General features: G+C 40.9%; 1 protein-coding gene across 5 annotated transcripts; it reads left to right on the forward strand.

Moving 5' to 3' along the window:
* Positions 1 to 2,207: 2,207 nt before the first annotated feature.
* LOC108931756 (tropomyosin alpha-3 chain-like) lies at positions 2,208 to 24,907 on the forward strand. 5 transcript variants are annotated; one of them, XM_018747751.1, is made up of 9 exons: positions 2,208 to 2,493; positions 3,435 to 3,560; positions 12,331 to 12,464; positions 13,115 to 13,232; positions 13,325 to 13,395; positions 13,756 to 13,831; positions 16,138 to 16,200; positions 17,401 to 17,470; positions 17,612 to 17,969. In XM_018747751.1, the coding sequence occupies exons 1-9, from the start codon at positions 2,380 to 2,382 to the stop codon at positions 17,692 to 17,694; spliced, it is 855 nt and encodes a 284-aa protein (XP_018603267.1). In that variant the 5' UTR covers positions 2,208 to 2,379; the 3' UTR covers positions 17,695 to 17,969. The 5 variants fall into 5 exon arrangements, with proteins under 5 accessions (XP_018603267.1, XP_018603264.1, XP_018603269.1 ...); XM_018747748.2 differs by lacking the exon at positions 17,612 to 17,969 and adding an exon at positions 23,776 to 24,907 and having other exon boundaries at positions 2,220 to 2,493; XM_018747753.2 differs by lacking the exons at positions 2,208 to 2,493; positions 3,435 to 3,560; positions 13,756 to 13,831; positions 17,612 to 17,969 and adding exons at positions 7,097 to 7,841; positions 15,223 to 15,298; positions 23,776 to 24,907.
* The last annotated feature ends 1,516 nt before the right edge of the window (positions 24,908 to 26,423 follow it).

Here is a 26,423-nt window from a genome sequence, read left to right on the forward strand (position 1 = left end):
CAGATTGGCACATGTGGCTGTCCACCAGAGACATCAGTTTCGGACTTTCCTCAAAAAAATAAGTCCTAAGCATATTGGTCAAATTCATAAAGGAGGAGCGTTCGGCAGAATCTGCGATGCCCGAAAGCATTTCTATAGATCAGCTACATTACAAATAAGTGGGTAACGCTGGTGTCTTACAGCTCCTGGACTGTCCATTTGGACATGGGTTGGAGTCTCGATGAGTTTGTGCAGAGTTTGCATGTTGTCTTGGTGTTTTGGGTGGGTTTCTTCCACATAATCCAGAGTTGTCCAGCAATTCAAAGACAGTTGTTTTTGATGGACTGGTGACACTAACTTTCCAGCAGTGCATGAATGTGTGTGATTGCTCTGCAGTGTACCCTGCCTTGTGCCCTGTCCTTCTAGAATAGGCTCCAGACCACCAGAACCCTGTATTAGGCCAGATTGATTATGGTAATGGATGGATGGATGGATGGATGGATGGATGGATGGATGGATGGATGGATGGATGGATGGATGGATGAAGGTGTTGTTCTATAAATTTTTCAGTTCAGTTTAGCATGTATCCGGCTGCTAGATGAGAAGGCTCCCAATAAGTCCTCATACATTCTCATTAAGCCTTCTCAGTGTCCACACTGAGATGTTTGCAAATGCAAATAGTGGTGGGATAAAACTTTGGCTGGCAGTCCGGATGAATTTAGAATATAGTCATTTGTATTTATATTTATGAGCTTACGCCGTGCAGATGACCTTCCTGCTCTACAAATGGTTCTTGATGTTGATGTGGTGTAACAAAGAAGGTAACTAACCCAAGATCATTGCATTCATGAAACAAGCCATGGTATTTTGGCTACATTTGAACAAATGTATTTTATATTACATTTCAAAAAGTATTAGTAATAACACTACCAAGGACAATAGTTAACAACATAAAGAGATAAACCATAACTACGAGTGGTATTTTAATACATCGTGAGTGTGGCACTGGCTATTTCAAGTACATAATGCAAAAAGATACTGAACCGGTAAAATGATGATACTACTCTTAATTCCAGGAAATTAAAGGAATTCCAAGGACATGTTTAAACACAAAAGTTTTTGTTATATTGCTAAACACATTACTCACACTTTTTTGAAATCAGACGTACCGCCAATTTTACCGTACAACTGAGAAATATATGTATGACATATCTATAATTTCAGTCACAAGTGATGAACAGGATATATGTTCTGACTAAAAATGATCACGTATAAACATTCCTTTATGACAAATACATGAAAAACGTGTTGCTTTCTGAACAAGAACCAAAATTACTGTGAAGAGTGCTTCAAGGAGCAGGACGAAGTGCTGGTGAATGTATGGCTGTTGTGACTCATCCAGGACAATGTCATCCAGGAGACATGTATTAATATCCCAGGAGCTGCCGAGTGCTGTACGTAGCTCGAATTCCCCTGCACCATGGAAATGGCATGGCCCACCTGCTGTAGAATTGCACAGAGCTCGAAGGCCTACTTCATAAAAAAGTTTGAATGTACCCGTATGATCTTCATTTCCACTGATTTGGTTTTGTGCATAAACATGAAACATCTCTGAAATTTCTAAAGCTCGGATTATACATGCTTACCCGCATGTTCATCAACATGCGAATCTCAGATCAACCGTTCTCACCGTCTTCATGACAGTGGGATAATATTTAACATTTCGTAAGAAATCCAAACATATTTTATGTATGCGACTCAAAGAGTGTGATGAGAGAGAGGGACAGAGACAAAAGTAAACAAGTAAAATTAAACATAGTTCCTCTCTAAAAGCACATTAAATTGTATGCACATTAAGTTCCTGTGTATTAAGCGCCTGATTTTGGTTTATGACAGTTCCTTGTAAACTGGTTAGCCAAAGATTGGAAACTGGACATTCGGGATACCATCTTTACTTTTTAAACTTTAACTGGAACTGAAGAGCGAATCGATAAGTGGACGGAGACCACTTGTTCAGACAGAGTTACAGTGATGGACGTACAGTAAAAGAAGTTTGGGCAGGACCTTGACGAGACACCCAATGGTGATTGCGAGAGGAGGACGATGAAGGAGGGACACATTGCTGGGTGGGATGACCCCTGAGCTTCAGATATAAATATCCTGACTCTGAGACTCTCAGCTCTGTCTCCCTCTGACCACCTCTTTCCGCTCATTCTCTCCTACCTTTCTTTCCCTGTGTCTTGGGTCTCCTTCCCTCCTGCTTCCTCTCTTCTCTTTCTCTCTCTCTTCTTGAAGCCCCACACTGCTCATTCCTCTCGAATTTCCCTCGTCCTGTTAGTGACCCTGATCCAGATCGTTTCCCTCTGCCTCGGCCCCAAAGCCCAGTGCATTTTCGCCAAGATGGAGGCTGTGAAGAAGAAGATGCTGATGTTGAAGCTGGACAAGGAGAACGCGCTGGACCAAGCGGAGCAAGCAGAGGCGGACAAAAAGGCTGCCGAGGACAGAAGCAAGCAGGTGAGCAAGTGCTGCGTCACAAAAGGGGTTAGAAGTCAGGAGTAACTTCTCAGCTCTGGTTACCTCTGCAAGTCACGCCACCGTATAGTCCACACACCTGAATAAATTAGTCGCCATTCGCACAGACTTCTTTCCACAATAATAACACAAATGAGAAAATATCCCGACAGGTTTGGATACTTTTCACATATACTAAGACATATAAAGATATATATTAAATACTGTATATTTTCATTAAAAATCTCCCTTAAATTTTATTCTAAGCATGTATACAATTAAACAAAGAAACTCCATCTAGTTTTATATATGCTGCATTCATATATATATATATATACATACAATGAAAGTAATTTTGATTAAAGCTTTAACTCTCCAATAGTTTAGCTAAACATAAAGTTTTTAGAGGTTCTAGCCTTATTACACCAAGGAACACTGTGAAGCACTGTTGGGATTCCAGCTGTCTAGAATGGCACTCTGGGAGGTCCAGCAGGGAAAGGGAAGGACAATAAAAATAAAAGGGAAACAATAGAAATGAGAAATGGCAAGCAAATATTTCATAGCAGAGGATAAGTAGACAACTCGTACAGAATATTAAAACTCAAACGGCGCTAATGCTGGATGCAGATTTACTCGTGTACACACTTACCTACACGTCACCCTTTCCAGAGTCGCATCAAGTCACTTTTGTAGTCATGCTGATGTCATGTATCCTGTGGATTTCAGATGTACCTGTGTTTAAACCCCCTCTTTTACTGTTACACTTTACAGTGTATTTCTCAGTGTTTCTCTTATAAGCTCACCTGCTGGATGTTGCCGACTTTAGTCTCTTAATGCTCTCTAAGTAAACATGTTCTTTCTTCACTATGTCTTGGTCTCCTGTTCCCACACTTGCGCCCTGCTGTCCTGTGCTCTGCGTCCCCATGTTTTCTGTCTACTCTCAGCATGAGGAGGAGCTCCTTGCCATGCAGAAGAAGCTCAAGAGTACAGAGGATGAGCTGGACAAGTACTCAGAGTCCCTGAAAGATGCCCAGGAGAAGCTGGAGCTGGCGGAGAAGAAGGCTGCAGATGTGAGTGTTGCACAGCTGTTCAGGGCCCACCTTGGGCCATCTGAACCTATTTGACCCAATGGGGCCTCGTACCCACAGCGGGTCTCACCCTAGGGTTTCCTTTTTTGACAAAACAATCAATGCCCTGCAGTTGTTTTGTTCTGTTTCGTCTTAACATTGTGTCAAAATATAAACTAATAAATACAGATATAGTTTTGTTTTTAATACAACATACTCTCAATACCTACATTTATTCATTTAGCTGATGCTTTTCTCCAAAGCAACTTACAATTTTCAAGTTACATTTATTTACCCTGGGTGTGGGTAATTTCACTAGCGCAATCTAGGGTAAGTACCTTGCTCAAGAATACTACAACTTGAGGTAGCGATGGAACCTGAGACCTTTGGATCCAAAGGCAGTAGCTCTAACCAGGAGGCCTCACCAAAGTGATCCAAACTGGGCCCCCGCAATTGCGAAGGCTGGCCTTTCAGCTCTGTCATCTCTGCAGCTCAGTGAAACAAACCTCAGCTTATTTAATTTTGTCACATGTTAAGGAATTTTCCATTACGCAGAGAGTCAATGAATAATTTAAATTAAGGTCTAATGAAATCTGTAAATGAGTGCCTGTTAAGTTTATTAATGTGTGGATTCCAAGACATTGTTTAACCTGTTAAAAGTAATATGAAAAGATCCATCAATACTGTTTACACTTACATCACTACAGGAACGTGAAGAAATGAATAAATGGCACGCAGTTTATTCTTGTCAGGCATACCTTACACATTTGCATTAGATTATAAAACCATATTTACATTTACAACAACATCCATATCAGTATATGGGACTTTTGAGGCCCTGCCTTGCTCTCTGGTCTAAGTCAGCTGTTACCTCGGTGCCGAAGACACATGCTTTGAAGGGATGCCGGCATGCTCTGGATATAGCTGGAGCACCTGTTGCAGTAATAGTTTGCCTTGTTATGGACAAGTCATGCAGAAAGGGCTTTGGGAAAATTCCAGAGGGGTTAAAAATAGGAAAAATTTAGTAATGAGGACAGTGGGGTACTATGCAGAATGCAGGAATAAATGTAAGCAAACTGTGCCCCGGTTCAAAGATAGCCTGGAACCTGATTTCAAGAATTATTTGATAAATAATAAAGGAACTTCATAAAATATTAATAGGTAATATGGATTGCTTGATGTTGTAATACTAAACATAACTTCATGTATGTCAAAATCAGAGTATAGATGAAGAAAGGATTGAGAATTTATTAGGCAAGCAAAGTAAAATACCCTGAGTGGTCGAGTAATGAATTTTCTGAGACATTAATACTTTATTGTTTACTTATTGGGGGGTGTGGTGGCGGATTTGGCCCGTGTCTGCTCGCTGGTGGGTCTGGGGTTCGAGTCCCGCTTGGAGTGCCTTGTGACGGACTGGTGTCCCGTCCTGGGTGTGTCCCCTCCTACTCCGGCCTTATTCCCTGTGTTGCTGGGTTAGGCTCTGGCTCACTGCAAGCAGCTTCAGACAGCGTGTGTGTTTACTTATTTTTCACTGCATTTATACCAAATATCTTTTTTAAAAAGAATTTCTATCTGTAGAGAGCAAATGCAACCTGTTTCTATGTGGAAAGCCCATTGGTATCAGTAAAACACCTTGAGACAGGAATACAGGCCTGCCTTAATTCAACTAGATTCAAATGGCAGCTCCTGTCTAGTGTTCTAGGATGTTCAGTACTAAAAGCAAGATGATTAACTTCACACATGTTTTAATAGTAATGTAATAAAGCCTTACAAGGTATTTTTTTTTAATTGCAGTTACATATGGCATTTTTTCCAGAGCGAAATCCATAAATAAATTGTGGGATGTTTGTATTATTAACCTTTTACTGATTTTGACTCAGTGGTAAAAGTGACACTGCAGTTACAAACATACACATTGACTGAAACTGCTTGTCCCGAAGTGGGAGGTCGCGGTAAACCGGAGCCCAACCCAGCAACACAGGGCATCAGGTTGGAGGGGGAGGGGACACACCCAGGACGGGACGCCAGTCTGTCACAAGGCACCCCTAGTGGGACTTGAACCCCAGATCCACCAACGAGCAGGACCTGGCCAAACCCACTGCGGCACTGCACCCCCCCCGAATTGAATTAGGTGGACTAAGTCAGTTTATTAGCCTTACCGATTCAAGCTTCTGTACTTAAGTTTGACTGTAGTATACAAATCAGGACTGTAACTACCTGGAATGGGACATTTCTGTTCTACTGGTAACATTTTAAAAGTACCATTTTTGCGGGAATGACTGAAGCTGCGCTTTAACCTTATTTAGTCATACTAGAACGTTGCTGGATCGCTATTCAGCTACAAGAGAGAACAGGTGATTGCAAATATGTATGATGTCACCAGTGTGCTATTGTGCAATCACTTTGTGGTATGGATCCTTGATTATACTAAAAAAAGAGTTGCCGAATCTCACTTTCATCAAGCAGAAGAGTTTTCAAAATGTTTTATGAACTGGATTCACCTGAATTTGGTTAGTGTTGGTAGTAATAGTAACATTAAGAAATATAGGGGATGAAAGGATAGAGGATGAGGACTGTGCTGTTACCTGCCTCGGTGTACTGCAGTGTTATGCAAGATTGGGGCCTTTCCATCTATGCCAGGGATGGAAACAAGTCCAAGCACTGTACCGCACATTGCTCGGAGAACACAGAACAGGAATGCAGCGCTCATGAGCCCGTTCTTGTCCCAAGGCTGCTATGAAGAAGGGCTGTCAAAGCAGCAATCTTGCCAAAACGGCAAAGCGAAATGTACCTTACAAATAGTTTAGCAGACACCCAGGGCATGTTTTTCATAACAGTTGAGATTTAGAAAATTAAAATTCAGTCAATTCTAAATGTGTATCATAGGTGTTCCCTCAAAGAGACACATGAGCAGCGATGATACACATCCAAAGGGAATGCAACAAATGACAACTTTATTAATCCTAAAGGAAACTGTAGAAAAGAGTCCACTAGACTTGTGGAATATTTCTTAGATATATTTAGTCTTCCAAAAGTAAACGCTAGTTAGTTCATCGTGTGGAATTGCTGCATTTTTGTTAGTCACAACTTTTCCAGCTACTACTCATCATGATCGTTGTGTTTTTGCTACTCCTGGAAATGTTCGGTTCTACAGTGATCTTGAAGGTGAATCCCATGGGATTTTAGTTTATGTGATAACACTTAGTTTACATGTATATTTATTGTCCAAAGTTCCAAGCCTTCACTTTTTAAAGTTTTTAGAATACAAAAAGGTTCAAAGGTACGCGTACATTTCAAACTGGAAGATCTGATCCCAGATCAGTACTCATAGGTTGCCTCGAGGACAGGGACGGTCTGAACCTAGATCAGTACTCATACGCTCCCATCGAGGGCAGGGGCATCTCATCCCAAATCGGCGCTCATAGGCTTCCGTCGAGGACAGGGATGGCCTGATCCTAGATCAGTTCTTATAGGTGCCCGTCGAGGGCAAGGGAAATTCCGATCCCAGATCAGTGCTTATAGGCGCAGTTCAGGACAGGGAGGAGTAACCGGGCGTCGCTGGGAAGGAGGAAGACGTGGGCTGTGGAGGAGGGTGATAACCTAGAGAGAAATCTTTACAGTTCTGTCGCGATTCTTTGCGCTTTAACAGCGGTGCATTCCGGTTTATATACGTAATCAAACTTTGGCAAATTAACAACGTCAGAATTCTAAATTATGCAAACTGTTTGCTGACTCACTATTCATCAGCTGCCTGAACTACTAGTGTGTCGTATCAGCTCAGCCTCTCTCTGTGTGCGAGTTCGACCGTAGTCGTCACTCGTATTTCGTGTGTGCAGAAACTCGTAGCGAAGTTTCGACGGGTCGAAGAAGTCGCGTGCCACGTGTCGCTGGTGGGTAGCTTAACAGATAAAAGAAAGTAAATCGCTGCCTCCTGGCTCTGTGAGCGGAACGAGTTGGTTGGGAGCGAGTGGCGCTGCTCGGCTGGGCGTTGTTCGCTTCGGAAGCCGAACGGAGGGGCGCGAGCCGTGAGGCAGAGACTAGTCTAGTGAGTCCCGCTGCGCGCTCTCGGACAAGCCGACCTCTCTCTGTTGCCTGATTCAAGCGCGCCTGTAAAATCTTGCGGGGGGCCGTTTGGAAACGAGCCGAGAGAAAATGGCTGGAGCTAACAGTGTGGAAGCGGTGAAACGGAAGATTAAAGTTCTGCAGCAGCAGGCGGACGATGCGGAGGAGAGAGCGATCGCCCTGCAACGGCAGCTCGAGCAGGAGAAGCACCTGAGGGAGCAGGTACGTAAGTTCACTTGGCCGCGTCAGGCGCGTCTCGCGCTGTGTCTGTGAGGTGCGCGTGCGACGCGGACTCCCTCCCGCGCGAAGTTCGTTCTTCCTAAAAGTTTGGGCCGCTTCGCAACTAGGCGCCTTTCTTTCTTTTGGGAATTGTTCTGTAGTTGATTGGAATAATGTACAAGTTTGGTCTTTAATTACATTTATTTATTAGCAAACACTTCTCCAGTCCGGAGCGACTTCCAGTGAACTCTAGTGTTATCAGCGCACACACCTTTCACCAAAGTGACTTGCACTGCTAGATACGCTACTTAGAATGGGTCACTCATCCATACATCAGTGGAACACACTCTCTCTGTCTCTCACACACTATGGGTAAAATGGACAGCATGTCTTTGGAGTGTGGGAGGAAACCAGAGCACCGAAAGACTTGCACTGCTAGATACACTACTTACAATGGGTCACTCATCCATACTACATCAGTGGACACTCTCTCTCTCTCTCTCTCTCTCTCTCTCTCTCTCTCTCTGTCTCTGTCACTCACACACTCAACCTGAACAGGGTGTCTTTTGAATGTGGGAGGAAACCGGAGCACCTGGAGGAAACCCACGCAGACTCGGGGAGAATATGTAAACTCCACGCAGACTGAGTGGGGATCGAACCCACGTCCTCTTGCACCACCCAGGCGCTTTGAGGCAGCAGCGCTATTCGCTGTCCCACCGTGTAATATTTTACATAAGTTATTGCAGGTTTTTGTTTAGATTTAGATGCCCCCCACCCTAACTGGGCTGTGGTTTTGGTTGCAGATTCTATACCCCTTTAGTCTGCATGATGTTCAGAGATGTTCTAGTGATCGTGTGGGTTTCTTCAGGGTGCTCCGGTTTCCTCCCACTGTCCAAATACAAACGTGGTTGAGGTGAACTGGGTACTTTAAAACAACTCTAGTGTGTAAAAAGCAATGTAAATGTCATTGTAAGTGTAAATGTCATTCACCCATCTATACATTTAATTTTAGCTGACACTTCTCTTTTAAAGCAACTTGTTTAGCTACTTACAATTATTTACCCATTTATACAGCTGGGTAATTTTACTGGAGCAATTTAAAGCATTTTGCTCAAGGGTACTACAGCTGGAGGTGGGATTCGAACCCGTGACCTTTGGGTCTGAAGGTAGCAGCTGTAACCTCTAAGCTACCAGCTGTTCCCAAATGATTACTGTTGCATCAAATTGTGAATGAGCCACTTGTACTTGGAGCCCCAGTGGTTTATTTTCCTTTGCTTTTTCCACAGCTGGGAGTTTTTTTGTTTTTTGTTGCCACCTGGCTTATGCAAGTATTTATGAATCGCCTTAGAAAAGGAACCTCTGTATTGGACTGGTCTGTGTTTGTTGCGTAAATTTTTTGATTCGAAACTGAAAAACATAATATGTATTCCGATGCTCTTGTCTTGTTTTTCGGTTTAATATTGAAAGCAGAAAAATGAGGAAAAACGGCTATTGTTTCTGAGCAAACGCACAAAAAGAAAGACTTGTTCCTCAGAGTTCAGAAATCAATGTCACAATGACAAATATGATGAAACACATCTCATCATGCTGTACTGCTACTAGAGAGAGAATTTCACTGTACTTTTGACAGCTGTGCTTAATTAGTAATAAGATTCTTAAGAAATAGCACCTGAAAAATGCTGCCGATTTTCTCGGTGGACATGTCATCCTACCTTGCTGTCAATCTCCTGCTGCTTTTGAAAAGCATCTAATGATCTGTATTAACTTATGAATAACTCGGAGCGAAGCCAGCGTGTTCGATGAAGACACTGATGGATTTATTTATTTATCGCATGATCAAAAACAGATCTTTAGGAACATAACGCAAGCTTTAAGCTGTAAAATTTAATGTAACATCTGTACTGTCGTTTGTTTGTCAGATCCACTGGTGTGGGTGTGTACGTGGGGCATTGATCCAGCAAATGTTTCGCAGTTTGTTGCTGCTCTCCGCATTGGCATCCAGGGCTGATGGATTATGCGTGCTTTCAATTAGTTTACATTTGGGTTGTTCATGAATACCACAAAATGAAATAACTCAGTCAAAAAATAAGAAGGCAGGAAATGATAAATGAAGCGTATTTTAAGTATTTTAGATTTTGAGCAAAGAAGGTTTTTAAACATAGTTGGTTCATAATTTTTTGTTTTTAAAACGAAACAAATGAATGCAACGTACGCGGACCTGGACTGTTCCCTCCTACTGTCACTCCCCGGTGAGAAGAGCTTGTTATAATGATACACTAAGCGGAATTTTCATAGGGTCATTGTATCCAGCAGTGCATGTCACCTTGGATAAAGGTATCAGCTACAAACTAGTTAATCAGTGTGTGTCGCTTTGGAGAAAAGCATCTGCTAAATGAATATAGGCTTAAGAATATAGTGTGTGAGAAGCTACAGTTATGTGTTCTTCAGAATCGTGTTTCCCCACTTGGTTTGTCTTGTTCGCGATAGCTGTGGCTTTTTTAAAATGTCAAACAAAGCAGGCCTTTTGTTAGGTGGAACTTGTATGTAGGGAGTGTGGACAAGAAGATGCACGTTCTTCGAGTGCTATTGCTGCTTTTTGTTTTTATTTGCTTGGGATGTGTTTCGGTCAAATGTGACTGACAGCTTATGTCAATGTGGTTTCTTTCATCTCATTGCTGTAAGGCTCTCTGACATCCACACACACAAAATTTAATGACCATTGGTTTTATTGAGTTTTGTACATCTGTAGTGTGCCCTTATTTCTGGTAGGTCATAGGATACAAATGGGTGAAGCCCCACACACAAGTGGTTTCAATAGAGCGTGACTTCCAATAAAAAGTGTGAAACTTGCATATGAGATGATAGTAATTACGTCATGATTATTAGAGATGAATAATAATGAAGTTGGTCGAAAGGTGTAATACAACAGTACATTTGGTGATTGTTTTATAATTGCTTTATAAACAGTTATAATGGACCACCTGATTTTAGGTGGGAACACTAAAGCTAGAAATGTTGCAACACAAACTAAGGATTAAGATGCTTCTGCTGATGTAGTTTGGTAAAGGACATTAGCAATGCATGAATAAACAGTTTAAAATAATAGTTCTTCCATAGTTCGGTATTGGTTGCAGTTTGGCGTATTCAGTGAGAGCATAAGCTGAAGCTGTTGGTAGAACTAGAACACAAAGCAGTGTGTTCTCTTGACTCCTTCAGGTACATTTTCAGCAACAGCAATGTTTCCTTGTCACTTAGAGTGAAAATAATTAACAATCTCCAAATACTCTAATTTATAGTGAAGCATCACGTAGCAAAACACTTTGGTACAGTTGTGCTCTCATGATGTACTGAAGTGATGCTACTTTTGCTTTATTTTTTTGTGTTCACTCATGTGATCTTTGTCATGTATTCCTACTGTTTTATGAACTAGTTTTGATCTGATTATTTTACTCGGCAGCACATTTTTGCAGCATAAATGGTACATGCTTTGTTAGTAAACATTTACAGGCAAATACTTTTATTTCTAATTGTAGATTCTTGCACTTATGAAAGCTGCTTGCTGGGGTGCTGTGCTTAAATCCTGTCCCAATATAAAACTAGCTAATTCTTAAGCAAAGACGCTAACATGGTCCTATGTTATTGGTGAAAGACTTGAACTAGATAAGATTATTTAAAAAAAAAATCCAGCAGCTACTTGGCTTGCAAAGAATCAAATTATGGATTTGGAAAATAGTCGTTACCCCCCACTGCAAATTGCAATTTCGGACAGAAAATGCAATACTTTCATTGTGCTTTTTATTAATTATAGATACTAGTGCAAACCGAAAGTGGTCAGATGCCGATGAATGTTACACATGCTTCTGAGAAGAATGAGTTAAGTGAACACTGAATAGAATATTTTAGTGGTGACATTTTTCATTTTGTATCACTTTAAAGTAGACGTAATTTAAATGTTGCGTCAAGGTGATGAACGGCATCCAGTCCAGAATGTAACGTGGCTCCTACCCTGCGTTTTCAGGACATGTTTTAGAACATAGTGACCCTGCAGATGATGATGATGATGAAATTGAATGTCTTAATTAAGAAAAAAAAAAATCATAGCTTGATGTGAATTTTTACAGTTGTCAATTTAAGCTGATGTTTTTCTCCAAAGCTTGAAATAAGCAGTTTTCAGTGATTTTTACTACTGGTCAGTTTTCACTGGAGTAATTTTAAGGTATATACCTTGCTCAGTGGTACTACAGCAATAAATGAGATTTGAACCCTGCTCCTTTGAGTCCCGTGGCAGCAACCCGTAAGTTTTAGGAGGATTTGAGGAAGTGTATGCACTCAGTGGAATTTATTAGTTGTAAGTACAGCTCATATTTGAAGACTGCTTTTGACAAGAAGGTTGAACAGTCTTGGTGTTGCCTTATTGTCAGCATGTTGAACACACATACTCACATCACACGTCTCTGTCTCAAGTCATGATGTCTCAATCCCTTTGGGCCAGGCTGAAGCAGAAGTGGCATCTCTGAACAGGAGGATCCAGCTGGTGGAGGAAGAGCTAGACCGGGCCCAGGAGAGACTGGCCACTGCTCTGCAGAAGCTGGAGGAGGCTGAGAAGGCTGCTGATGAGAGTGAGAGGTCAGCGTGTGCACACACTCTTGAAACGCATAGTTCAAGGAATGCTCTGGGTCAGGGTTCTTGCTCTATGTGAGCTTGAGGCTCCTGTTTTGTACATAGAGTGCTGCCTGAAAGTGTGTGAACCCCTTGTATCCATTATTTTTACCACAAAATAGTTATTTAATGAGAAGCAGCTTTTCTCATGTGATACAATGACCAATTTTATGTTACTGTAGAGGGTATCGTGTGGGTAGTAGAAACACAGAAGAGTAGGTGTGAAAATAAGTGAACCCCAAGTTGCATTCATTAAACCATCTAAGTAGAATCAGGTCTGTAAATCATTTATTTTATTAATTTGAACATGTAATATTTAGATTTTCTAAGTTTATTCTTGCATAAAATATCAAAATACAGTCCCTATAGGGTTCACATACTTTCAAGCAATACTTTTTTTAATGTTTAACCTAATGACAAATAGAAATGACTTCAAGATTTTCATATAAGGGGATTTTCAACTTGTCATGAGGTCTTTAGAATGGAATGCTGTCTTAAGCCAAGATCCCCTCCCTGTATTTGAGCTTGTCTGTTCCTACATTGATTTTCATAGCTGGGATTTTGTATGAAAAAGGTAAATAAAAGCTCATGTAGTTTGGATGTGTTCCTCTGTTCAGAGGCATGAAGGTGATTGAGAACAGGGCACTGAAAGATGAGGAGAAGATGGAAATGCAGGAGATCCAGCTGAAGGAGGCCAAACACATCGCAGAGGAGGCTGACCGAAAATATGAAGAGGTGAGGCAACCGGTGCTTGCTGACTCGACCTTTTCTGCAGTTGAAGGCACTCTTGACGTGGCATTTTTGTGTGCGCACATCTGTGCTCTTAGGTGGCTCGTAAGCTGGTCATCATCGAGGGAGACCTGGAGCGCACTGAAGAAAGAGCAGAACTGGCTGAAGCGTGAGTTTTTGTGAATTAGTCACTGTGAACAATGAGGGGAACAAACTTGGCTGTCTCTCCCAGTTTGTTTTCTCTGGGCCTCTTCACCACATGCTTTTTGGTGGGACTTAAACCCAGGTCCTCACCCTAGGCTGGACAGCAGTTCTGGGGAGGCCTTTGTCAACAAATTTTAACTTACTAGCAGGATTGAGTGACTTAATGATGTCCCTGTGTAGTAATTTCTAATGACTGAACAAAAATAATACATTATTGGTGTACATAATGATGTGCATTTGTCTACTTGATGCCTGTATAATGGGACCCCATGCTCCTTCTGCATGTTTACATGCCTGGTGAACCTGTGACCCCTCCCACTAACAGCAAAGCCCGAGCACTGGAGGAACAGCTGAGGAGCTTTGACCAAACTATGAAGACACTGCAGGTCTCAGAGGAAAAGGTACTACCCTCTTGTTTTCCCACATGGCTCAGCTTCTCAGACGTTCCCCTCGCGGTTCTTCGAGTGGGGGCCTCCAGAAGAACAAGGACGATTGCAGCTTTAATGTGGAACAACTTTGGCTCCTTTTTTGAAAACTCATTCATCCTTCCTGACTTGTGCCCTAGTACTTCACTGCTTTCACCTTAATCAGTCTTGTTGTGGTTTCCCCATCCTCAGCTGATTTACAGGCGGTCCTCAACTTGCGACTTGCGGCAACCTTCAACTTTAGATTACTTTCAAATCCCAGCGTTTGGTCACAGCGTCTGAAAACCACTCTATCTGCTGTGATAACATCGACTGCTGCACTGCCATGAAGGCCCATATCTGTTGTTGTTTGGGTCTTAGTCAGCATTTGGGTTTCATTTGCAGATTTTCTTGTTTGTGATTTCATTCAAGTTTTTTGTTTCCATTGGCTATCAAATGAAAAATGAGTTCTGGTGGAAGCAGGATGGAAAAAGTTGGGGGGGAGAAATGAGTGAAAATAATAGTGCAGTATGAAAATAAAATGTGTAATCCAGTATTATTCATATGTTGGCATGAATGTGTGAAATTAGTGAAAAATATCACAAAACCCATATTATAAAACAGCATTCATGCATCTTAATTGTTTTTGTATCATTATGGTTCACATAATACAGTAGAAGAGGATTTGTGACTTAAGGCGAGGTCGTTGGAATGGAACCCTGTCGTAATTTGAGGACCACCTGTACCCTGACATTCTGAGGTTTACCTCCTTAATGTCCCTCTACCCAATTTATACTTGGCCTTACATATGAGTTTGTGTTGTTGCCCATGGTGAAGCATGTTCAGTACATGTTGTGTTCCCAAAGTTTTTGTCCAGCTGTGGTTGCACTCATGCTTTCATCCACAGCTTGTTTCCTTCAGTGTTTGGCCCCTCTAACAGTGCAACAACGCAACACTTGGTCCCAGTCTGAGAGTAGCACACACCACGTGTCAACTGGTCGCTTGTACTGATCACACATTTCAATGAGCAGGTTTCCATTTTGTCCCCAAATGTGTCTGAGGTCACTGTTCACTGTCATGTAGTCATTGTTTTCTATTCCCTCATCTGTTTATAACTTTTACACGTAAAACTTGTGGCTGGTACAAGTTAGTTTCACCGTACGAGTTGTTCTTTTTGCGTACATTTTCAATGACTTTCTTTTGAGTAATTATTCAATGCCTTGTGTGAGTTTATTCACACGTGTCCTTTTTCAGCACTGTTCTTCTGGATGCCTTTTCACCTTATTTTCTGACATTCTCTCCTTCGTTCTGCCCCCTTCTCAAAAAAAAATACTTCCTCTTCCATGTGTGCTAAAAAAATGAAATGAAATCCCAATTGAAAACTGCAGCAAATGTGCAGAGTTGGAAGAGGAGCTGAAAAATGTCACCAATAACTTAAAGTCCCTGGAGGCCCAGGCTGAGAAGGTAGGGAGGTCTGGGTGTGAACACACACTTGAACAGGCTTGTCAATATCCACATGCATGCGTGCCAGGAATGGTCAGCAGCGGCACACTGGAGATCCAGGACTGCCTTGCTGCATGGGCCCTGTTCCCAGTGGGTGCAGTGAGATGTGGGCCTTAGGAAGACCTCCTGCAGGAGCTGTGTTTCATTAACACTGCATGTAGTGCGTACCGAAGGAACTGGATCACCGTTGCAGTATCCAGGATCCGAGAGGGCCTGACCGTGACTTCAGCTTTACGTTAATGGGCAAATTCTCGTGTGTGTGTGTGTGTGTGTTTTTAAAAAAAAAAAAAAAAGCAGTGATTGTACTGTACTACTGTGTGGCCTCTTAAGAGTCTCCACAGCACATGGGTTTGTGTTGTATATTGTGTGTGCTGTATAGAGTTCTGTGTGTACAATGCATGGATTTTGTAGTTGACCTGAATCTTGTTAATGATTTAAGTACTTTAATATGAGCATATTTATATTGGAAATACAAGTATTAGTTCTTGATGTTTTACCCAATTTACAGTTGCCAAGGGGAAATATGTATGCATGGAATTTACAGAATGTTTGTCATATGTACAGGTGCATCATTGTGACTTAGAGGAGAGACTCAATGTTTTTATTTTGGGAGTAATGCTGGCTTGAGGAATCTGTGCCAGCTGTGTGTTTTAAATGCTGCATCGAAGCCTTCCGTGTCACTGGTTCATTTCTGCATCGAATCCTCTTGTATGGCTCTCTGCTTACCGTAGTCCGCTCTTTCTCTATCTGACCCACTTCCATTGCACGTTCTTACATGCCTTTGATCTCTTTACCCACAGTACTCCCAGAAGGAGGACAAATATGAAGAGGAAATCAAAATTCTCTCTGACAAACTAAAGGAGGTAAGCCTTCTTTGAAATATGTTTCTAAATTATAGCTTGTGTGCTCTGCTCTAGGATGGTTTGGTATGTGCTTTGTTACAGATATTTCCTTTACTCTGAGCAGGTCTGCACACAAAACTTTATCCCTGTAGATGTGTAGGTATAATGACATAAGTATTTGTGTTACCTTGAAATTGAAAGTTACAAAAAGACCTTACTGGTATAATTATTAGTAATGGTATTTTCAATTGAGTATTATAAAAGGTGATTTTGGGGGGGGGGGAAGCAAGTTTGCGAGGACTTGCTTAAAATAAACCATTACTAATATAAAATGAGGGAGTGCGGTGGCGCAGCGGGTCTGGTGTTTGAGTCCTGCTTGAGGTGCCTTGCGACGGGCTGGCGTCCTCCCCTGAGTGTGTCCCCTCCCTCTCCAGCCTTGTGCCCTGTGTTGCTGGGTTAGGTTCCAGCTTCTTGCGACCTCTCTTGGGACAAGCGGTTTCAGGCAGTGTGTGTAATATCAAATATAATACAGGGATAAAACCAGCACTGGTACTACCTTCCCTAAGGAGCTTTATAGTTTTTAAAAGAAAAAAAAAAAAAAAATATTTGAAATAATCCTTAGATAAATTTCACACAGCGATCTTCCACGGACCCAGTGTTCGACAACCAAATACAACTTGTGACTGTAGACACCAGCATAACACTCAATACTATCCTCTTTTAATCTAGTGCCATGTTTAAAAAAAAAAAAAAAAAAAAAAAAAAATTTAGGTGCTGTTTTTTTGGAATGTTTTATAGTCAACTTAATTTTCACCTTTGAGGGGAATGAAAATGAACTCAATGGAAAATAGTTTGACCCCACACAAAACACAACCGGAACTCTGAAATAATAGTTTGATGTTTATATCAGTTACTCCAAACGAGGGTAACCTGTTGTGTCAACATAGCAATGCATGTACTATTAGAATGGTAGAATTAAGCACTGATGTCACCTCTACTGGTGACGAAATGTTTGCGGTCTGTATGCCAAACTCGGCAAACACTTGAACATCTGCATGTGCTGTTAATGGAATTATGTAATCTGTGTCACTCGAAGTTATTGCTGCTTGGTTACAGTGTGACCTGTCTGGGGTTGGTGGTGGTTCAGTCCCAGCTGCTCTGTGATGACTAACCCATCACAAGAGCTCTGCAGAGTTGATGGACCTGGCTGTTTTTCCACAGGCTGAGACCCGTGCTGAATTTGCCGAGAGATCAGTGGCAAAGCTGGAGAAGACCATCGATGACCTGGAGGGTAGGGCCTTCTCCATTGTGTGGCCACTTTTATTAAATGTATTCTTGCCTTTCTTTCCTGCTCTTCTTGATTTTCTTTTTTCATGCTGGTCTTACGGGTTCTTTTCCTCCATCTCCACCTATGCTCCTCAAAAACCTGCAGATGAGCTGTATGCCCAGAAACTGAAGTACAAAGCCATTAGCGAAGAGCTGGACCATGCCCTCAATGACATGACCTCCATGTAAATGTTCTCTTGCTTTAGTCTGTGTTGTGCTTGATGGGGAAGGGCCCCAGTGCACGGAGCTCAGTAACTTGCTGTGCTGCTCAGGCATGTCTCTCTCTGCAGTGACATCTGCACACTGGCCATTGACTACTTCTCACAAGTCATAAAACCCATCTGTGCTCAGAGAACCCTTTTAGTCACTTGACTTCTACTTCTTCTTGGTTTTGTACCTCCTTAACAAACTAATAAACTGACCTATAAATTAGACCTTTCTAAAGAGAATTTACCTCACCAGGACCACGCATTCATTTACACAGTTCAATTGAAACACAACTTTTTGACTCCGTTTTGACCACATAGTCATTACGTTACCTTTGGGTTGCCTCAATGAGTGCGAATTTAATAAAGGAAGCGATACTCACTATGTAAAGACAAATTATATGGATGCATTAGAGTTCCAACCTGTTTGAGACCATCTATAGGAGTAACATGGGAAATGAACAAAGCGACCAGAACTCTATCAAGCTGCAAAGAGAAGTGCTTATTATTTCAGCTATGATTTATTCTATTTGCTTACTGTAAACCCAGGGTCAGAAACAGATTTGCCAATTTCTAGATCTAGTAAATTGATGACAAAACTACTGGACCCCAATTTCTGGACATGTTGTATGAGGCAGGTAGGAGGTTTGGACTGAGTAGATTCTTGGTTAATGCTATCTGAGTGTGCATTTCATGCAGTTCATACATGTGTGACGGGATACGCATTTAAAAAGCCACTCGCGGGTTGTAGCACGTTAAGATCAGTGCAGATCCGAGGAGGAATTTGGCTAGAGACATCTTGCCTCCAATCATGTAATTACTGAAAACAGTCTTTTGTACGCAGGGTTTGAGACTTTCCTTACCTTGTCCTACTTAATATTTTCAGCTCAATTTATTTTTAAAGAGTGCTCAGAACACTGAACAACTGGGGAAAGATCTTTGTTTTAATTTAATATTTTTCTGGACTTGTTCCCTGAAATGGTATAACTAACTGAAGTTAGAAGAAAGATGGGCAAGCACACTCAAGCTTAGTGAAATAGATACTTCTATGGATTTGTACAGTACAGCAAAAATCTCATCTCGTTGGTTGACATGATAATGATTAACCCTCATTTAAAACATCAAGGAAGCGCTCCAGCTTGGGCTTTGAACCTGAAATCGGTATCAAATTCACCTGATGTGAGAACTGACTGTAGAGCTGGGTATATTTTAGAGCCGGTTGAGGGGAAACTTCCAGAAAGGTGTGAAAAGTCATTCAGTTGCTGTAACTGACAAGACAGTGGTTCAGTAGTTTAGAAATTCAGAAATTGTTCTGATAAACAGCAGATCTGAAAACAGGTTCCCCTGCTAATGTTAATTTGAAAAATGTAGCTAAAATAAGCATCTTTAGAAAAACTTCATAGCTGCTGGCTTTACAACCTCTAACACTGTGTGTTGCTTTGAGTAAAAGCATCATCAGATAAAGATGAAGCATCACTAATCCTTGCATGAGTTTTGATACTGATATTCCTTAACATTTACTGGCTAGTGATGATAAATTGATAGATGTGATGCTGCACCCTTGCTGTCAGTGGAGAGTCTGTGCTGAAGGCCCATCTCCTACTTTGTTCCTTTCAGATAAGTCTCTGGAGGCTCATGAACAGTTGGACTTGTTGTGGGCTCAGGAACTCGATTGACTGCCGAACTTTCCATGTCAGTTTTTCCCTCTGTCCTTTTTAGATGACTATTTTTAGTGACTTCCTTAATAAATCCCTTATCTGCTTTACCGCATTGTTAACCCTTTCTCTTCTTTGATACTTATTAGTCTGTATCCTGCTGTGCTGTTCTGTCTTGTCTATTCTTGTTCTGTCTGAAGTGATTTATGGTCTCGCCACACGTCAGCCTGACTTCTCCCATCTCTTCTACGTACAACAGCACCTCTTAGAAGAATTTTCCTTCTAGATCCCTTAAGCACATGTTACTTGCTTATGTAATTTCCAGTGCATGTAGATGTAAATGTGAAGTAAATGTTTGATAGCTCAAGATCTACAATTTTAAAATTGGTGGTGGTACCACAGAATAAAATTACAATCCAGAAATGCACAGGATAAACATTTATCATGCTTATATACAGTATTTATATATGCGTACATACCTTATGGCTAGATCATCAGCTTTGAAGCTTTGTTTAACCCATCTACACTGAAAAATTAAAACCAAAATTCAGTTAGTCTTGTTCTCGGCATATGGTGAAACAAAATTGACTACTTCTGCAGTGCTCAAATACATTTAATAGGACCTTGAATTCCTGATTCTATTGTAGCTGTAAAGCAAGGGCACAGTATTTATTTGTTCATTCATTCATCTAAATTTTATAAAGTTAGATTGGGTCGGGGAGCAGGCAGGCTCTAGATGACTACATGTAGTGATGGAGTTCTTCAGTTTTTTTTTTTCTCTTTTTTTTTTTTTTTTTTTTGGTCACTTTAAGGTTAACCGAACACTAGTAGGAGCTATGTCGTCCATAATTTGTATATTATGCACCAAAGCACACTTGCATGTGGAAATTGTATTAAACACTCAATATACTGTACTGGATTTTTTTTTTTTTTTGAGTCCACCTCTAGTTATGTAAGTTGGTGGAATCGGTTTTCTGTTTAGAATATTTCTATGAAATAGACTTCACAGCTTGACAATGTAGAATGTTATTACACCAATTTTTAAATGGTGTCTAAGCATGCTATTTATATTAATCTTTAAGCTGATTTGGACAAGATTAAATACAAATATGGAAATGTGTGGCATGTATCTGGCCATTAATCTGATCCCATGTGGTTCCTTCTCTGTAGCTGAGTGAACCATTGTAAAAAGGCAGTGTACATTTGTCATAATGTTAGTTTCCATCATCATTGAAGTACCTACTTTAGCACCTTCTTGTGTAATTCTGCAACATTCAGAAAACTTATTTGAAAGATGACATTTCTTTAAGACTTGAACAGTATTTTATGTAGTAATAGCTGAAATTTTTTCACGCGTACTACATTTCCTGGTTTTTCTGCGTAACTTCTTTAAAGCCCTATTTAGTGGATTTCAATCAACGGGGTCACCTTCACAAAAGGAAACGCAAGGAACAGTTTAAATCATACTTTGGGAATAAAGTATTTTGTAAAGGTAGGTATTCCCTCGAAGTTTGTCCCATTTGAATCTTTGGAAATTTGTGTCTTACCTGAATATAATTTACATGACATTGTCCAGTGGTATTGACCCCCTGCCTTTTCAACACTGGCAAAATGGTTTGAGATGCTGCTTAATTCCATAAATCTACATGGCAAACAAATAGGGACTACACCAGTGTATTTTCCTGTTAAACTTTTTTTTTCCACCTTGTTTAAAATTGTTCTGGTCAAATAAAAGTAAAAGTTGTGCTCATCTGAGTGTAAGAATGCAGACATTTAAAGTGAATATTTTCATTGCGTGCATTATTTCTCTTCTATTAAATGGTACCAGGATGGAGTATGCCATGGGATACAAGCTTGCATTTTAAGCAGATAGTTTGTACTTCAAGTAGATTTATTTTTCACCCAAAAGAAAATTAACGGAACATTCGTCATCAGTTCTGTTAAATCTTAGTTTGGTGCAAGCATTTGATTATGTACATTATAATGTTGGTCCTCACACAACAGTAAAAATTTTGTAGTTTTCAGGTCAACCTTCTGTAAAAATTGCCAAACAAAGAAAAATGAAATGGCGGGCGGCACGGTAGCACTGCGAGTAGCACTGCTGTTTCACAGCACCTGGGTAGTGCGAGAGGACGTGGGTTCGTTTCTCCCCCACCCCAGTCTGTGTGGAGTTTGCATGTTCTCCCTGTGTCTGGGTGGGTTTCCTCCCACAATGCAAAGACATACTGTTCACATTCACCCATAGTGTGTATGTGACAGAGAGTGTGTGTGCGTTCCGCTGATGTATAAATCAGTGACCCATTTTAAGCAGTGTATCTAGCAGTGCAAGTCACCTTGTTGAATAAGGTGTGTAGGCTGATAATGCTACATAGAGTTCATTGGAAGTCGCTTTGCAGAAAAGCATCTGCTAAATAAATGTAAATGTAGTGTATTATCATTATTTGGTGTTAATACAGTTACTTCTGCGCCCAGAACCTAGTTGTATAATAACTGAAAGCACGTGATTCAAATGAAAACATGGTTTTTCCATCATTTTCTATTTCTGTGCAATGGCTCTTCATGTTTCTAATGGTTGAGGTATGCCTTCATTTATTTCATTTTCTTTCCATTTTTCACTATCCAAAAATTTGTTAAACTGTCAGTTATTTGATTTTAAAGACTCTGAACTAAATTTAACAATTTAGTGTGAGAATAGAACAAAAGTGATTGAAAGAACACTGTTCTTTAGAACAACAGTGCAGTGTTGTGAATTTTGTTTCTCCCCTTTTAATCAGTACTTTTGAGGAGTTTGAAAGACTGGTTTTAATCTTAAGTTTGAACTGTGCATACACATGACATGAAGTCCTTTTGAGGAGTTAATTGTATATTAACTGCCTATGTATGAAAACAAACTGTGTTGAGAGTTCTGCCATCCTGACTTCCCAGTGATGTATGGTAAGTGCTCCCAGGAGATGAACACACAACCCTTTCTGCATATAGGCTGAGGATGCTGGGAATAGACCCCATCTTAGTTTCTCCTTACAAAAAACACTTATTATGTACAAGGTATTTTCTTTGATCCTCGTGCTTTATTTGTGATGCCTTTGATTTCATAATGGACAGAAAGCAAGCCGAATTATTACTGGCAAAAAAATAAAATCCAAAAAGTGCAGCTCATATTAATGGTGCCCCTGCTGCAGTAACCTTAGTTTGGGGTACTTGCCCTTAATGATACAGTAAGAATACTTTATGTCAGCATTTTCATGTTGCGTTATAGACAGAACTGCCATTTGCTGTAAGTCACTTTGGACAAAGGCATCAATTGAAGAAAAATTTGTCTAAATTTGGAAATGAAGCATGTTGAGTTTAGTGAAGAACAAAATCCTGATAGCTACAGTGTGCTGTACAAAATGCATCGTAACCTCACCCTGGCAGTCTGTAAACAATGCCCATGGTGGCTGTTTTCATTTCAACATTTAATTTAAATTGTCTACTTCATGCACACATTTCCTTAAACTGCTGACAAGGGTTTTAAACAAGCCTTCTGTTAATGTTTTCAGATAAAGTAGTGTGAAAAAATATTTGCTGAATTTCCAGTTTTTTTCCCCAGTTTTGTCATTGAATTTGATCGTGTTTTCACTTTTTGTACTGTATGAATAGAGACAGAGGGTGATTCTGTTTTTGTCACGTGTTATTGTGGAAGATAAAATACACAATCATAGATTTGAAAAAGTGGTTCAGTGACTGCGATTGTGACCTTAAGCTACAATGACTACAATTAAACCCCTCATGTGGCTGTTGACCAGGATTTCACATGTTGTCCCACTCCTCTATGTAGAACTGCTTCAGCTCAGATACATTTTCAGGTTTTTGAACACGAATAGCTTTTTTTTTTTTTTTCCCTTTCCCTCTTCTCCCCCCCTTCCTTTTTGGGGGTCTTGCCACATCATATCCATCCAATTCAGGTTAGGACTTTGAGGTCAATGCCTAACTTCAGTGTCTCTTACCCTGCTTGTCCAGTCTGTTGACTTGCTTGTATGTTTGGAACTGGTGAAGCTGCATGACCCGGTTGTGTGGTTGTCGTATTGACAGATTTATGTGTTCTCAGCCGCATGTATTACAGTCTTGTGGGCCAGTTGAAGAGGACTGTTGTAGCTGATAGCATAATGGTTAGAGCTGTTATCTTCAGATCAAAAGATTGCCCACTGTTGTAGTACCTTTAAGCATGATCTGTAGCGTAAATTACTGTAGTGAAAGTACCCAGCTGTTGTCATGGGTAAATAATTTTAGCCTAACAATTTTGATACTTTGGAGAAAAGTGTAAGCAAAATAAATAAGTGTTCCTCTGCCACCTAGACAGCAACTCAGTAGGTAGAGGAAAATATGATCCCCCCCCCCCCCCAACTGAATCATGATTGTCTCTTTTCCAGAGAGATTGGCCGGTGCCAAGGAGGAGAACATAAAGCTCCATGCAACTCTGGACCAGACCCTGCAGGAGCTCAACAACTTTTGAAGCCCCATGCCCTGCCAATGTGTTTCACACCTCTTTCTCACACTTTTTGTATTTTTCATGAAGCTCCATGTCCTAACTTGCTGTTGTGGCGTTTTCTCTCTCTCTCTCTCTCTCTCTCACACACACAGAGAGAGAGAGAGACCTCCCCTCCCCCAGAACTAATCTAATCCAAGTTTCTGCTGATATGCAGTCTTTATTTTGTTACATTTTGGCTTTAGCCAAGCAATACTTGGTATGAGAACAGACCAAAATGCCTCTGGCTGTGTTTGCTTTGCATGCATTAACATGTATATAGTACATTACAGGGAAAGAATGTGGAGTTGCTTAATTTTGAATGACCTGCTCAAAATACTTTTCCAGTATGTCCTCTCTTCCCCAAGTGTGGAATATTAGAGCTTTTCATACCATAGTAACATGCTACACTTGGAAGTAATGGCAATGTTGGAGACCATAGAGATAGATCACTCATTAGTGGGCTGCTGTTCTAAGGAGGGAAGCGGTAGGATTTGGCACACTGCATCCTTTTCATATACAATGTTCTTTCTTTTTGCATTGACTTTAAGGACCAGTATCATCAAAATGTACTAGCAAAGTCCCCCCACCTTTTGTATTTCTTATTTCCATCTGACCTTAAAGAGAATGGCAAATGGTTAATGATTGTGTATGCATAGCGAACAGGAGCCTGACTGTGTTGAGATGTTGGAAAATTTGAGCCACTTGTATTCATTGCCGTTTTTGAAACGGGCTGCTTTCTGATTTGTTACTCTTGAATCTCAAGGTAACTGGAGGGGAAAAAAAAGTTGGTTTCAGGAGCAGCAAGATGGAGTGATCCAAGGATGGAAAGGAAGGGAAGTTTTGAGTTTGGAAGTTATACACATGTCCTTGTAATGCATGAAAGGAAGGAACTGTAAAACAAATTGGAAAAACTGTTTTTAAACTGGAACATCACATGGGATATTGGCATTTGATTGCCAAGGGTTTCTTTTGTAATAATGACATGAGACTTCTAAATGATTTTTAAAATAAACTTTTCTTGTTTGCATTAGTTACATGGATGTTATTTTGACTTCTTGTTATAAAACAGCTATATTCAGAAATATTACAGCAATATGATTGCTAATAATCTGAAAGTTTCTATTAGCAGGTCTGAGCTGTAGGTTTTCTGTTGGGAAAATGAATTTGCTTAGGTGCCATGCTGCCATAGCCCTGAGTTGGACAAGCAAGTAAAGAGTGTGATTTAATAAGTACATTTATTTTTATTTTATTAATTAAAGTACATTTGTTTAAATGAACTCTCAAAGAATGTGGGAATGATTTAAAATTACTTAACATGTTAAAATATTAATGTTTTAAATCCATATTTACTTACAGCTGCTGTCACTGCTGAATGCTGAATCTATAAACGTGCAGGAAATGATCCATTTGTGAGGGGATGGACTCAGTGAATGATGATGATGATGATGATGATATAGTAACTGTAATTGTAACATTTGACCAGAGGGTGGTGCCAAAGATTTGGACATTTCATTCTTGAAATGAATCCACAGTTAGCTGAAGTTTCTTATGGAGTTTAGTAAATGAAAGCATGAGATTTGTTACTGATGCTGGGATAAGACTTTGAGAAATGGAATTTCAAGATAGATGACTGGATAATCTTGGTTAGTGAGATCACCCACATATTTCATTTGCAATTTGATGCTAGTTGTACATTTCCAGAAACAAAGATGTCTAAGTACCTTCCTGGATCGGGGCCTTGTTGTAGCGGAAAAGCTCGCATGATCGAAGGATCTCCAGAGATAATATCGTCGAGAGCAGTATGCTCCTGGTCTCCCATGGTGACCAGGTCTGGAGTAAAGATCCAGACTAATCCAAAAAACCCCTATGGCAAATGGGAACAAGAGACCGTTTACCCTACCCAGAATAGGGTCACTGGGACCTACCCCTAGAGCCAGGCCTGAGGATAGTGTTCCTTGGCGAGTGCCTGGTGGCTGGGCTCAGCCTCGAAAGGCAACGTGGGGGGGGCCATATGAGCCCACCACCCACAAGATCCAACATAAGTATCGGGTGCGATGCCTTTCAGGGGGCAGAGGGGCACGTGGAATGTGACCTCATTGGGGGTAAGGAGCCAGAACTGGTGCAAGAGGTTGAGAGAGACCAACTAGATATAGTTGGGCTAACCTCCACTCAGTGTTGGCTCTGGAACAAAACTCCTCAATAGGGGGTGGTCTCTATCCTACTCAGGAGTTGTACGGGGTGAGAGGTGCCAGGTGGGAGTGGGGATACTCACAAACCCCCGACTGGCAGCCATACAGTTGGAGTTAATCCCGGTGGATGAGAAGGTCGCCTCAATGTGACTTAAGGTCGCAGAGAGGAAAACTTTGACTGTAGGTGCTTATGCACCAAACGGCAGTTCCGAGTGTTTGACCTTTTCGGAAAGAGTTGGTGGGGTTCTGAACAGGGCCCCACCTACAGACTCCATAGTCCTGCTGGAGGACTTGAATGCTCACGTTGACAATGACTGGGAAATCTGGAGTGGGGTGATTCGGAAGAGCGACTTGCCCGATG

Source organism: Scleropages formosus, chromosome 23, assembly GCF_900964775.1.
Source record: "Scleropages formosus chromosome 23, fSclFor1.1, whole genome shotgun sequence".
Lineage (NCBI taxonomy): Eukaryota > Metazoa > Chordata > Actinopteri > Osteoglossiformes > Osteoglossidae > Scleropages > Scleropages formosus.

Coding starts and splice junctions, on each gene's coding strand:
- LOC108931756 (XM_018747751.1), top strand. CDS start 2,380: ATGGAGGCTGTGAAGAAGAAGATGCTGATGTTGAAGCTGGACAAGGAG. Junction 13,832..16,137: donor TGCAGGTCTCAGAGGAAAAG/GTACTACCCTCT, acceptor CTTTACCCACAG/TACTCCCAGAAGGAGGACAA. Junction 16,201..17,400: donor TCTCTGACAAACTAAAGGAG/GTAAGCCTTCTT, acceptor GTTTTTCCACAG/GCTGAGACCCGTGCTGAATT.